General features: G+C 48.4%; 3 protein-coding genes across 3 annotated transcripts; 2 read left to right on the forward strand and 1 right to left on the reverse strand.

Moving 5' to 3' along the window:
* Positions 1–518: 518 nt before the first annotated feature.
* Positions 519–1237, forward strand: BKA55DRAFT_158674 (uncharacterized protein). The gene has a single exon (XM_046184970.1). The coding sequence runs from the start codon at positions 792–794 to the stop codon at positions 1149–1151; it is 360 nt and encodes a 119-aa protein (XP_046054780.1). The 5' UTR covers positions 519–791; the 3' UTR covers positions 1152–1237.
* Positions 1238–4115: 2878 nt separating this feature from the next.
* BKA55DRAFT_684229 (uncharacterized protein) lies at positions 4116–8294 on the forward strand (the record flags this gene model as incomplete). Its single annotated transcript, XM_046198614.1, has 6 exons — positions 4116–4932; positions 4989–5021; positions 5078–5904; positions 5965–6231; positions 6283–7782; positions 7857–8294. The coding sequence occupies 6 exons, from the start codon at positions 4116–4118 to the stop codon at positions 8292–8294; spliced, it is 3882 nt and encodes a 1293-aa protein (XP_046054781.1).
* Positions 8295–9180: 886 nt separating this feature from the next.
* Positions 9181–11224, reverse strand: BKA55DRAFT_553892 (uncharacterized protein). Its single transcript, XM_046191559.1, has 3 exons — positions 10930–11224; positions 10246–10265; positions 9181–9472 (listed from the first exon to the last, which is right to left on the reverse strand). The coding sequence occupies exons 1-3, from the start codon at positions 11008–11010 to the stop codon at positions 9250–9252; spliced, it is 324 nt and encodes a 107-aa protein (XP_046054782.1). The 5' UTR covers positions 11011–11224; the 3' UTR covers positions 9181–9249.
* Between the last annotated feature and the right edge of the window lie 3170 nt (positions 11225–14394).

Genomic DNA, 14394 nt, shown 5'->3' on the forward strand with positions numbered 1-14394 from the left:
CCCCTTCATTGTGTCCCTATCCCTTCGTGCAATGTCTCTGATGACCCGATGGTCGATCTCGAAATCAAAGCCAAGTCGTACACGTGCTTCTGTGACTGAATGGATTCGAAACATATCTCACGTGGAGTGCCAACCACCAATCTTGAAGGAGGACGGGCCAACCCCACGTACAGCATGTCAAGATGTCCAAGACAGTAACAATGGTCAAAATACCAATTAGAAAGAGGCTCTTGTGCCCAAACCATACCGTGCGGACTACAGAGCGCCTTGCGCAGATCCTCAACTGAGGGGCTTTTTGTTCAAGCGGCAACGACACGAGCAATTGCCAAGCTCGAATTTGATTTGCCAAACATGGGACTTCAAAAACGTCGTCCACACAAATTGGGAGTTAAATCAAGGGCACCCCTGTCGGTGAATAAGAAACCGACGTCCGCAGCTGCATCATGACGTGGATGGCTGACTCGATTTTGACCTCGACCCACCCATTGAACGACCCCTGAACTCTCGATAATTGTACCACTACCCGCAAAACAATTGGATATCTCCTACCATTCTTTCTGACAAGGGAGCAGTGAGTGATGGGTCTAAACCTCCTCGCTTGTATATGTGGTCTTGTGGTTTGCAGACGGCCCTTCTACCAGCCATATCCGATTGCAGTGGCACCAAGGCTGCTGTGTGGTTTTTGAGAGTGTCCCAGGAGTAATTATTAGCAGCATGCGTGGTGCGGATTGAGCGACACTTGGCCAGCCTTGCCTGAAACACAAGACACTGTCCATCACAATGCCCGTCTCATGGCGTATGTCCTAACCCTGTTGCTCGTCATTGGTGGTATTGAACAAACATCACGTACCATACGCGGCGATGGCACGCTCCCTCGTGGCCAAACGCCCAGCTGCTCAGCTCTCATTTGCAACCTGCGGGGACTAAGTCAGTCCGGAAACAGTAAGCATCTGTTGAAAACCGCACGGTGCCTAGACACCCCAATCTTCGGATGTCTATTTTCATTTTTAGACGGTGATATCAACGTACTTCCTTGTGCAGTATCGTGCTGTAAGCTGAAGATGGAGCTAGTTTTTGGTGTGGCCCAGAATATTTGCTGCGAGCACCTTTCTAGTGCACTCGGAAGACCGATAGGACAAATAGGTGAGTGATCGTGCATGAGAACTCGGGACAAGAATTCGGATAAAGATCGCGGTGGAAATACCAAGTTCATCTTCGTACTAAGCAAGGGGACCCGTACGAGCCACAAGGATGCCACTTGTTGACAGCTCGAGAGACGTTCCAACAAATGACAACGGAGCCGCGTCTCGATATCGCACTAAATGAATCCGTTCGCAAAATCTCCCAGCACGAGAACACGTCCTTTACGTGTGGCCGTGACTGCCTTCTTTAACACGAACAGCACTGAGCATACTGGGTTGTCCTTAAAGCCCTGGGAGGAAGTCTCCAATTCTTACTCGGTTAAGGGAAGTATCGTCACTGTGCGAGTATCCAGCATAGTACCACCCCACATCAACGGCCTTGGCCCTTGGCAGCCAGGGCTTGTACTGATAAATACTCGTGACTGTTGGCGGTGGACATCCTTCAAACAGCATGGAGAAAATAGTTCTGGCCAAGATGCGATAGTGGACCAGCATCGAGTCGTTTATTGCGACATTTCTTTGCCAGCTATGTATTCATCCTAGTCAGTGAGTAGGCTAATTGATCTCAACTCCAAAGGAACAAGAAACTATACGTGACCTAGGTATCTCAGATGCCTTTGAGTTTGGTGGTAATTAAACCCTGGGACTTCTTCTGATGAAAGGGTGCACGCCACTCGTAACCGTCATTTGACCGCTTTGCGGGACAACGACAAAAGCCAGTAGAGGGGAAACGTAAAAAGTGGGAAATTGATGAATACGTCTAAAACGGCTGCGGCATGGCACGATAGGTATTTCTTAGATCGCCCCTTGCTTCAGCGGAGAACTTGCTCTCTACTTGACGATATGATGTTGATGGGTTTGGAGAGATTGATATGAGATGAGAGGTTGTTTGGCTCTATGGGCACACGTAGCAGTAAGAGCCTGCCGGAGAGGAGTAGGAGAGATATATTCATGGAAAGTGACAGCCCATCCTCCATCGCATTTCGTTCAATCTAATCCAATATCTCAGCCGCCTTATAGATTGTAGTGCCCGTAACCACAACGCGCAGACATTAGCGGACAGTAATAATGTCGATCGATTCGTTCGTGCAGCCGCTAGCCTGCATTAGGGGCGGGGAGAGCCTCTGGGCATGCTACCATTGGCTATCAAGCCTCAGATTTCCCCAGAAGGGCCCTGGTTAAAAAGTGACATTGCTCGCAGGCTCCGTTTGCGAGGCAGCCTGTCACTATCAATTTATGGGAATTGGTTTGGGGTCGAAGTACTGGAACATGGGTGTCTTTTCAGGGGATTTGGGGTCTCCTTCACTTGAGTAACGTTAGGTAAGTACCTATAAAACATGCCCCTTGGAACTCCAAGCAAAGAAAGTACTAAGCCCAAGAGACGAAAAACTGACTGGTGTCAATGTTATACACAAGAGTTAAACTGTATATACAACCACCTATCCGTAATAGTATGAGGGACAGGAGATGCATTTATTATAGAAAATGCCATCTTTCTACAACAAGAATACTGGAATTTACACGTGATTTTAGGAGGCAGACCTACCATACCGTAAAAAACTTTAGGTAAGGTACTACAGCAAATGTTTGTTCGCTCAAAGGCCAGAGTCAACCGCCCCCTACTCACAGTTCCCTGCTATGATCACTCGTTTCCCTACTACTTTCAGGGCTTCCACTCCACTCTTGATAGATATGGTTTCATCCCCCAAGTTTCAGGCTTCGACTAGATCACATCACAGTCCAATTTCACTTCGTTGACAGCTAGTAGTAGAGTAGCATCGTTGGACGTATGGAGCAGCGATTGATTCTCTAACTAATAACTTTCCCGAGCAGGGTTCAGTTTTCCTCTCAACAGCCGAAGTCATACTCAGTCAACGTAATTCGAACTGCAATGGATGCCAGCCAATACCGTACCTCTCTGTACGCAGTATGGTGAGAGAGATTCTTATGGTATGTACAGTAACAGAGTCAAACACCACTTCGATCCGAAAAGGGAAACCTCGCTAGACCTGATCAGACATTAGCACCGCTTGGTTGGCTCCGCCTTTTATCTCTTTTGTCGCCCTCCTTTTCACTTCGTACTGATGTTGCCGTGCGTGCGCCGTGCTGTTCTGTGGTAGCAACCGAGGGATCTACCCAGCACCGACCTAACTCGGAGATACATGGTGTCCTCGCGAGCTCTCTAAACAACCAGAGGTACCCCTCATACCCAAGGAAGGAAGTCAAGGGCTCTCCTGTCAGTGGAAGACTAAGAGGTACCTAGGCGTGCTAGACCCCCCACACCGGTGTTGCGGTCCAGTGCTTGCTGCCACCGCTGCAGCTGGGACCACCTTTTGGACTGGGTTTGTCCCCCTCTCCAGCTGCCTTGAAGTACTTTGCTCCGTCCCTTATCCCAATCCAATCCCTCACCCCATTTACCATTTACAGTGCACTACGCCCGCTTCAGTCAACTCGTAAAGGGCTCCCGTTGAACTTTCAGCCTAATCTTTTCCTCCTCAAACCTGTCGCGACGTTGCCACCCGACCTCTCACCTCTACGAAACAGGCTCGGATTAGTCTCGACAATATCCTCCTTCGTCTTATCTGTTGTTTGGTTTCAAGTTCACGACCGCTTTGCTTGTATTCTGTCTCATCTTCGCACGTTTCTGCTCTACAGGGCCATCGCCCGCTGTCACCTTGTATATTGTACTGTGACCGTATCCGAACTCTCGACAATCGAGGATGCTGCGCAGTCGACTGCTGTTGCGTCCCTAGTTTGGTCATCGTCCTACCTTGTGTCATAACTTTTTCGAATATTCTCTACAATCCATCGACTCGGCGCTTTGTCATCGACACAAATCTGCAATCTATACCCATCAACCCACTTTAGACGTTCTACTCGACGCAGCCAGAAAATATTTATATACAAAACAAAAGAAACCCACGAAAGCTTTTTCTATTACTCGCTGCGAATTAGCAGTCTACCTGCATCACCATGGTTGACGACGCGGCACTCGCCGCTGCGGCTTCGATTGTCGCCTCGATTGCTCCAGATCCCCGACTGCCCAATTCGATACCGGTTGGTGTAGCTTCTCAGGTGCAACTTCCAGGGCCAGATACTCCCGCCAAGCGCAAGCTCGAACTCGAGCTTCAGAATCTTGCTCTACGTGTTGGAAAGCTCGAGAGCCAGGCCTCAGCTACCTCCCCATTCCCAGAAACGCCCAACGAGGTTATTGACACTCTTTTTGGCGAAGAGGCTCAGGCGGTGGCGGTTCGCCCCAAGCCCAAAGTCTTTCACGCCCAAGGTAGCCTGCACTCTCCGCATCTGCCAACCTATCAGCTGACCGAAGAAGCCCTTGAAGGACTTCGAGAACATGTGGACGACCAATCCAAGTTACTCGATAGTCAGCGCCAGGAGCTCGCTGGTGTAAATGCTCAGCTCCTGGAGCAGAAGCAGCTACAAGAGCGAGCCCTCGAGATCCTCGAGCAGGAACGTATTGCTACTCTGGAGCGCGAGCTTTGGAAGCATCAGAAGGCCAACGAGGCTTTCCAAAAGGCTCTACGAGAAATTGGAGAAATTGTTACCGCCGTTGCTCGCGGTGATTTGACTATGAAGGTTCGCATGAACACTGTTGAAATGGACCCTGAAATCACAACATTCAAGCGCACTATCAACGCTATGATGGACCAGCTGCAAATATTTGCTAGCGAAGTCTCGCGAGTGGCTCGTGAAGTCGGTACCGAAGGATTGCTGGGTGGCCAAGCCCGTATCGGCGGTGTCGATGGAACATGGAAGGAATTGACTGACAACGGTATATTCACATTCCTCAATGTCTTTCGTGTGACAAATTGCTAATCGCACACATAGTCAACGTTATGGCCCAGAATCTTACCGATCAAGGTTTGTAGCCTTGCCCAGATTACGAAAGTGATGTTCTGTGACTAACAAGTCTCTAGTGAGGGAGATAGCATCGGTTACAACCGCCGTGGCTCACGGCGATCTGACCAAAAAGATCGAACGACCTGCCAGGGGCGAGATATTGCAATTACAACAGACCATTAACACCATGGTGGATCAATTACGAACATTTGCTTCTGAAGTCACACGTGTAGCGAGAGATGTCGGGACCGAAGGCATGTTAGGCGGACAAGCTGACGTTGGGGGAGTGCAGGGAATGTGGAACGATCTCACCGTCAACGTCAATGCCATGGCCAACAACTTGACGACTCAAGTGCGCGACATTATCAAGGTTACCACAGCTGTCGCCAAGGGAGATCTTACACAAAAGGTTCAAGCCGATTGCAGGGGAGAGATATTTGAGCTCAAGTCAACCATCAACTCCATGGTTGACCAACTGCAACAGTTCGCCCGCGAGGTTACCAAGATTGCCCGTGAAGTCGGAACCGAAGGACGTCTGGGAGGTCAGGCCACTGTGCATGATGTTGAGGGCACCTGGAGGGATCTGACGGAGAATGTGAACGGCATGGCCATGAACTTGACCACTCAAGTGCGAGAAATTGCAAAGGTCACAACAGCTGTCGCCAAAGGTGACTTGACAAAGAAGATTGGGGTTGAGGTCAAGGGTGAAATTGCAGAACTAAAGAACACCATCAACCAGATGGTGGATCGTCTTGGTACGTTTGCCGTTGAAGTGAGCAAGGTGGCTAGGGAAGTAGGCACAGATGGAACATTGGGTGGACAGGCTCAAGTTGCCAATGTCGAAGGTAAATGGAAGGATCTCACAGAAAACGTCAACACAATGGCGTCAAATCTCACAGTCCAGGTAAGGCTCAAGTCTCGACTCAAAAGCTCATACTTGGCATACCCACTAACCAAATTCTAGGTCAGAAGTATCTCAACAGTTACTCAAGCCATTGCGAACGGCGACATGAGCCAGAAGATCAAGGTCGAAGCAAATGGAGAGATACAGGTGTTGAAAGAAACCATTAACAACATGGTTGACCGTTTGTCTAGCTTCTGTTACGAAGTGCAGCGAGTTGCCAAGGATGTGGGTGTTGATGGAAAGATGGGTGCCCAAGCCGACGTAGGTGGTCTAGATGGCCGCTGGAAAGAGATTACCACAGATGTCAACACAATGGCCAGTAACCTGGTAAGTAGTCTTTGATGATCTCGCGGGAAACCCATTTTCTAACGCATACAGACTACACAAGTGCGCGCCTTCTCAGATATAACTAACTTAGCCACCGATGGGGATTTCACCAAGCTAGTGGACGTTGAAGCATCAGGTGAGATGGACGAACTCAAGCGCAAGATCAACCAGATGATTTCGAATCTGCGTGATTCTATTCAGCGTAATACTCAGGCCAGGGAAGCTGCCGAACTTGCCAACAAGACCAAGTCAGAGTTCCTCGCCAACATGTCCCATGAAATCCGAACGCCGATGAACGGTATCATCGGAATGACTCAGCTGACATTAGACACCGATCTGACTCAATATCAGAGGGAGATGCTTAACATTGTCAATAATCTTGCCAATAGCCTCTTGACGATAATTGACGATATCTTGGATCTTTCCAAGATTGAAGCTCGGAGAATGGTCATTGAAGAGATTCCCTATACACTGCGTGGGACCGTCTTCAACGCCCTCAAGACTCTCGCCGTCAAGGCAAATGAGAAGTTCTTGGACCTCACCTACAAGGTCGACAGCTCCGTGCCTGACTACGTTATTGGCGATTCTTTCCGTCTTAGACAAATTATCCTCAACCTTGTTGGCAATGCTATCAAGTTCACAGAGCATGGTGAGGTCAGCCTAACGATCAAGGAGAGCATGGGGCAAAATAATGTCCGACCTGGAGAGTATGCGGTTGAGTTTGTCGTGGAGGACACGGGCATAGGAATCGCCCAAGATAAACTGGATTTGATCTTCGACACGTTCCAACAAGCGGATGGTTCCATGACGCGCAAGTTTGGCGGAACTGGTCTAGGTCTATCTATTTCGAAACGACTCGTCAATCTTATGGGTGGTGATCTCTGGGTAAACAGTGAACATGGCAAGGGCAGTGAATTCCACTTCACTTGCTTGGTCAAGCTTGCTCCTGACGACGCCGCTCTGATCGAGCAACAGATCCGCCCCTACCGAGGTCACCAAGTGCTATTCGTCGACAAGGCCCAGTCGCAGAACGCCACTTCAATCAAGCCTATGCTAGAAAAGATCGGCTTGAAGCCCGTTGTTGTGGATTCGGAGAAGAGTCCTGCGCTGACTCGTCTTCAAAGCGGTGGCTCTCTCCCCTATGATGCTATCCTCGTCGATTCCATCGACACTGCTAGGAGGTTAAGAGCTGTGGACGATTTCAAGTACCTTCCTATCGTTTTGCTGGCACCAGTTGTTCACGTTAGCCTGAAGTCGTGCTTGGATCTGGGAATCACGTCATATATGACAACGCCGTGCAAGCTTATTGATCTAGGGAATGGCATGATTCCAGCTCTCGAGAACCGGGCGACACCTTCGCTCGCCGACAACACGAAATCTTTCGAAATTCTGCTCGCCGAAGACAACACCGTCAACCAACGATTAGCAGTGAAAATTCTCGAGAAGTATCACCATGTGGTAACAGTTGTTGGCAACGGCTGGGAAGCTGTCAAGGCCGTCCAAAGCAAGAAATTCGATGTCATTCTTATGGATGTGCAAATGCCGATCATGGTAAGTATCAGCATCGTCAAACTAGTTCCTCGCAATCATCACGCAGACAGATTAACTAACGCTATTGATTGCAGGGAGGCTTCGAAGCCACAGGCAAGATTCGAGAGTACGAACGTGGCATAGGGAGCCACCGCACACCTATCATTGCCCTAACCGCCCACGCCATGATGGGTGACCGAGAGAAGTGTATCCAAGCTCAGATGGACGAGTATCTGTCCAAACCTCTGCAGCAAAACCATCTCATCCAGACGATCCTCAAGTGCGCGACGCTCGGCGGCCCTTTGCTTGAAAAGAACCGTGAACGGGAACTGGCACTCCACGCCGAGACGAAATCGAAGCACAAGGAGGGGGGACAGGGTCTGCTACGACCCACGCTCGAGAGCCGCTCATTCACGAGTCGAGAACCTCTGTTAGGAAATGGCAAGGAGAGCCCTGCCATTCTGGCAACTGATGAGGATCCCCTGGCAAGAGCACGTCTTGACCTCTCTGATATGCGGAGTCTTACCAACTAACTGGTTCTCGCATCCTCAGGCTTTCATGAGATCGCTCAGTCAGTAACGAGATGACGATGGATCACATGTCTACGTCCCACAATTGCGAAATACTACTCCATATCGTGAGTCAATGAGTTAGGACTCACCGCAGGGTCTTCTTTTGGTCACCACACCACTCCTGTACTCATCGTGGATCTTATGACAACACCAACTATTTACCTTGGGATCTGGCGCTTAAACTGGCCACGACCGACTCGCATGAAGATAATGAATTCGAGGCACTGGTTGACCAAGAGACTGCGAATTTTGATACCTGGCAGGGTCCAAAAGACTATGTCTCGGCGTTCCTCACATTCCATTTGCTTTAAGGCTGGAGAAGGACATAATTTCTTTTTATCGCATTATATTTGTCATGTTGGCGTTTCTGGGGTTTTCATGGGAGGACGATTACGTCAAACTTCCTGCAGAGAAGGACGTTTATTGATCCAGTTGCTCGTTACAACGACGTATATCGATTTAGATGAACATGATCCGACAACAAAAACATAAGTATACGATACATGTCGGCTACCACAGTTAGAATAAGGAAGGGACGACTGGAGAAGGGTCACTCGGGGGTGGGGGTTTCGCATGGATCGTTGTTTAATCTTTTGCTCTACGGGTTTGTCCATTGCGTTTTGTCCGGTTTCTCTCTGTTCGTTCATGTTTATTATTTTCATTTTGCCCTTCTATAAGGGGCGGGACATGAGCAACTGAGCTCAGGGAGTACGTGGGATCGAAAGATAGGTGAGAGAATAGGGATGTCTTTTCAACGAAATAAGGAATGATTATCAAATGGCCGCTACTGTTCAGATAATTCAGGCAAAAGAAACTCTTTGGGAAAGAGACCCATGAATGGCTTGACACCCTGCTCTCCATTGTCTAGTCTACTACGTGAAATGATCTGTAGCCACTGCTCAAACTGCTTGTTCACTTAGGCTGCATCCTTCTCAATCTTTTCTGCGTCGCCATTAGCACCGTCCAATGATCCGCCCTTCTGATCTTCTCTATCTGCAGCTCTGGGGGAGTTGTTAGCCTTGGCTGCGGTGGCGGACGTTTGTGGGTTCTCTCTGGCTTCTAGAGCAGCGAGGATGGCATCGAGCCTGCTCTCAAGGCTTGAAAGATTATTCTCAAGGGCCGTGGCCGCTTGTTCGCCTCTATGGATCCTTTGTGTCAGTTGCAGTTTTTAAGAAATCGCTCTTAAAATTTGAAGCCAAAGATCAGGGAGGCGAAGGCCATGTCAGGGGTAGTGAGGTGTGTTGGAACAGGAACGACTGCGTCATGCAAGTTGTGAAGATATCGTGATACGTCTATGTTAGGGATGCACATCGCCTCGCTTGCAAGCCACTAATACAGTTCAAGAACTTATATAACCAATGAAATGCATGGCGAGCGACACAAGAACGTAGTATTACAAGGATCAGGAGAGGCAATCGGAAACTTCCTTTACCGATGAAGAGACTGTCTGAACAATTCGGGAGAGGCAAGGATAGTGATGGGCTGATTATCGGTTCTGATAGATGCCGATCTCCCGAGGACCTTGTTCAGCTGAGGTTCTTGAGATTCAGATTTTGAAAAAAATGGCATTCTGAAAATCGCCAAACGCTTTGGCCATAATTAAGTGTCGGGCACGCCGGTAGGTAAATAGATTTATGAACTGAGACCCATGGGAGTCAAGGGATGTAGAGGTTATGGAGTTCTTCATTGCATGTAGGGTCCTAGCCAAAGGTTTCGCGGAAGAAACCCCGGTGACGTGATAGCAAATGGTGGCAACGAGAAAGTGTATAATAGAAATACGAGAGTGTGAAGACAATGGATGGGGAGGATAGATCGAGATAAGGCAAAGAGAACTTGGAGTATGAGAGGGAGTGTGAATGTGATTAACAGTGAGATGAGTTGGAGAATGACGATGAACTTTGGAATAGCATACCTGGCAAGGTCTCGATAGGCCTGAAACAGAAAATTGTCAGTGAACGGACATACAATATAATGCGACGCAATGCAATGCAATGCAATGGCGAGAGTGAGGGACAGAATGACAATGAGAGTAAAGCGGGAGGGTGTGTGAGCAGAAGAATGCTGACAACAAAATAGTGATATGATACCGGTATTCCCCCAAGGTCTAACCCCAGGATCCAGGGATCAGAGATGCAGAATGCAGGATGCCAATGTGAATGCAGATGTAATAAATCAGGAGGGTTCGACTCGTGGCAGCCAAGGGAAGCGAGAAGGTCTCGACCAACTAACTGGCTGGGTCTAGCTAAGGTATAAAACGTTCCACGGACAGGCCGGGTCTAGACTTTTTGGAGTGGGAATAGACAGGGAATGAATGGTATGTTGAGGAATGGGATTGAGATTGGGGACGGCAATGGGGAATGGGGAATGGGGAATGGGGAGCAGGAAGAGCATCCGTTTTGATGCTTGGTTGTTGTCAGATCAAATGAATATATCGATGATTATCTAGGTGATTATGATTGTGTTTTGCTGCTATTCCGTAATTTGGAGAGATGGCAAAGTGTGCCATTCCCATACGTTATTGTTTGTTCTTTTTGGAGTGGCAAAATGATATTGGAGCAACATGGGAGAGCAGAAAAAAGGTCGTGACTTGACTCACCTGGGCCAAATCGGCATCCCCCGAACTTGAACCCGAGGCCGAAGGCTTTGTGGCTCGGTTGTTTGTGTCAGATGGGGCCATGGTGTTTAATTTCTTTTTTGCCGTTGCCAGACAGAGGAGAAGTCAACGAGAAGGAATAGGTAGGTCGTTAATTCGATGATTGGTTGAGTGGAACGAAGCAATTATCTCGTCTCTTTGTGGCCGTGGATGATATCGTTTGCGCTGTTTGTTGTAAGAGAATGGAGAAACTAAGGTTGTACTGAAGGAGTGGGCTGAATTTCGGTTCACTACCAACAGATGCGCTTGGTAGTGGTGGGGGTCTCGCGTGGGCAATTGCCTAAGGGTCAATAACTACACTGTAGCTACAGTGGTCCTCTCGTGGAGAGCTAATCAATACACTACCTACCTAAGTAGGTTGGTGTCAAGGGCAGTGACAGCACTTCTCCGTAGCACATCCTGCTAATCCCAGTCCGCACAGCGCCGAGTGATCATGCTACTAATTGCCCGGAAAGGAGAATACCAGAGATTACAGTATCTCTCAAGTCACAACTCATTCACGTATCGCAAAGTGGGCAATGCCGACAGTGGTGGGGATATGGTAAATTTGTGTCTAGAACTCTATCTAGATCCCGATTTTGACGGGCGCGAACACGGGCCATCGAGTATGTCCATAGAGAGGAGAGAAAGGGGTGGCCTGTCAATATCAATCACGAGAGACACTGAACAAGGGGTAGCTGAGCCTCGACTCTATTCAAGAGCACAGACAACACTAATCACATTGGTCCAAATAGTCGAGGAGGATGTGGTCTTTTTTTATTTTTTTTTATTTTTTTACAGCTATTGCCATCTGTTATCGACAATAAGTTATAGACACATCTTATGCCATCTGGTGAGCGCAAAGCTCATTAACCGGCTTTTACAAACTCTTCTCACATGAACCAGGCATATATTGGAAGCTGATGTTTCTCTCACGGATATATATATGTATGATATGTGAGTTGGTTAGTTGTGGCTTACTTGCCTCAATGCTTCGTTAAGGAGATATCCCGAAAAAAGTAGTAATGTGCCTTAAATCTGCAGGAAACTCTCGTAATCACCCCATTCTTAGGCACCCGTGATAAGCAAACACAGGAAGATATTATCCGAAAATAAAGATTGAAATAGATAGTTTTCCATAGTTTTTTTATTATTAAAGGTATAAGTGCTATGGCGGATCCATGGGCATCGATCGATTAGTCTAGACACATGCGCCACTGGCCTAGACCACGACGGGTGGCGGTCACAACAAGATCTCGGCCATTGCGGGTCGCCTCAAGACAACCACAGCTGAGGGTTTCGTATCAACGAGGGAGGAAGTGGCTCTCAATAGTGTTGTCAGGCCGGAGCAAAGCGTCCAATCTACTGTGTCAAGGCGTTGGGCCTCTGAGATTAAGGGACAGATAACTGATACTGTTGTGAAAGCTGCACAGGCGTGCGTCCGACCATGATATGCATCTCTTGTCCAATATGGATCGAGGCTGAAACAGACAACTCGCACCCAACAAATCTCCTTTGCTCCGCATTTACATACGCATCAAAGTCGATGGCAAACCAACATGCCAGATCTCAAGGTGCAGCTGCATTGCCACCCAGTCTCTAAAAAGGGAATGTACTTCGTGAAGAGGAATTCTTGGTGTATGCTATAAATACGTGCTTACATTTCATGGGATGTAGTCGATCTATCTTTATCCACTCCGCTAATAGGAAATAGTCAAAGTGTCTCTGAAACTCTCCGATCAACTGGGCTGACTGGCACAAACCGGTGGAGTGCGGTGACAAGCCTGCCTTTGCCCATCGATCAAACTCGGCGCTCGCATCCATGTCTATGGCTGGGGTTCTAGATTCGACTGCGACCTACCAGCCCGGGTATCAGAATGCCCCAGCACGATCAGTGCCGTAAATCGGTCAGCTCCATTCGCAGTGTTGCATGCGGAGGTGAGCACAGCAGCAGTGAGCGTAGCAAGTTAACCAACAATGGCTAGGTAGACAGGTCGATTAAGAAGGCCAGTTTGACGGCGTACAACCCCCGGCTGGTGCAAAACAGGCTACGGAGATTTCTTTCGATAGGATCCATCGATTTACATAAACCTGGCTTGGCTGCTCGGGCCAAGTTAGCTGCTGATCATTTCCTATGTCTTATCAGATGGATTCTGTGTTCAAGTATTGAAATTCAGGGCTCAAGAATTCATGTATACACTCATAATCTGAACCAAAACATATATATATCTGAGGTACCTTGGTTTTATAATAATAGTACCTTGTGCATATGTATCGGATGTGAAGAAGCATAAAAACACTTATTCTTTAGCCCGGCCAACCAGATACAGCAACAGCTAGCTGGAACCGATACCAAGGTATAGTGGGATTTATAGGCAGGCACAGAGGAAGATGGAACAAAACATCCGGGAATAATAGTTTAGGAAAGCAGCCTGAAAGCGGCCCCTTCCATGCGCCCTATGCAGGGTTTGGACAGGAACAAACCAACTGCCTGCCTACCTAGCTAGGTACCTACCTTGACCAACCAGTTTGTGTACACCCTTTCCTCCAAAGGTCACATATGCCCATTGCCCTGTGCTCAGTGACCCTAACATAATCCCATCACCTACACTTCCGTTACCTACCCTCATCAACGTTCTAGACTCGACATCGTGGAGAAATATTCGCTTTGATGCGCTTTACACAACGTCGGGGAGTCGGTCATGAGCGTTTTTTTTCAACATCAGAAACTACAATGCCCGAAAGGTTTCGGGCAATGGAGTCTTAATCTCTATCTGCCTATGTGTAGAAGCCGCCAGCCTTTGGAGGCGGACGGTACAGGTGCAGCCAGCCAGCCCAGGTCGCTCAGCCTCTCAACCCTACAGGCACCTTGTGAGGCTACTATCATAGCAGCATAGCACATAGTGTTTCGCTTCTCCCGAGGAAATCGGAAATTTTTGGATTCCGCGAGCTTATAGCTTATTGGCTCATCGATACAGACTATGCTCCGTGACCCACCTGAATACCAGGCCATCATCAACTTCACGATCAGGGTCAGCCGTCAAGATATCGCCAACTCAAGCTCAACACTTGGTGGAAATGGCCAAGGTGGCACAGTCCGAATAAGCCTCTGGGATCGAAACGAAAAATGCATGGCTGAATGGCTAAAGGGGGAGGCGTTACATTAAACGGGGAGCCGGTCACTCAATCCGTTGGTGTTCACCAATCCCAGGCCACTAGGGATCGAGATTCTAGACCCTTTGTTGAATTCCCATCCCGCTCATGGCGATTTTACCACCAGCTTTCGATTCACAATTACCGACACTACGTATTGCGGTTATCGAATGTTTACAATGCTATCTGAATGGCCGGACGATGAATAATCCCATCTTGCACATCTCGATTGTTGGTAGCCATTAACTACCTGTGAACTATCGCATACCCACTCTT

The sequence above is a fragment of the Fusarium redolens genome (assembly GCF_020744475.1).
Source record: "Fusarium redolens strain MPI-CAGE-AT-0023 chromosome Unknown BKA55scaffold_2, whole genome shotgun sequence".
In the NCBI taxonomy this organism is placed as follows: domain Eukaryota; kingdom Fungi; phylum Ascomycota; class Sordariomycetes; order Hypocreales; family Nectriaceae; genus Fusarium; species Fusarium redolens.

Bases quoted from the DNA above. Each gene is read 5' to 3' on its own strand.
- BKA55DRAFT_158674 (XM_046184970.1), top strand. From the start codon at position 792: ATGGCGTATGTCCTAACCCTGTTGCTCGTCATTGGTGGTATTGAACAA.
- BKA55DRAFT_553892 (XM_046191559.1), bottom strand. From the start codon at position 11,010: ATGGCCCCATCTGACACAAACAACCGAGCCACAAAGCCTTCGGCCTCG. The intron at 10,266-10,929 runs GTGAGTCAAGTC...TTTCTGTTTCAG, and splicing joins GGGATGCCGATTTGGCCCAG to GCCTATCGAGACCTTGCCAG. The intron at 9,473-10,245 runs GTATGCTATTCC...AAGGATCCATAG, and splicing joins GCCTATCGAGACCTTGCCAG to AGGCGAACAAGCGGCCACGG.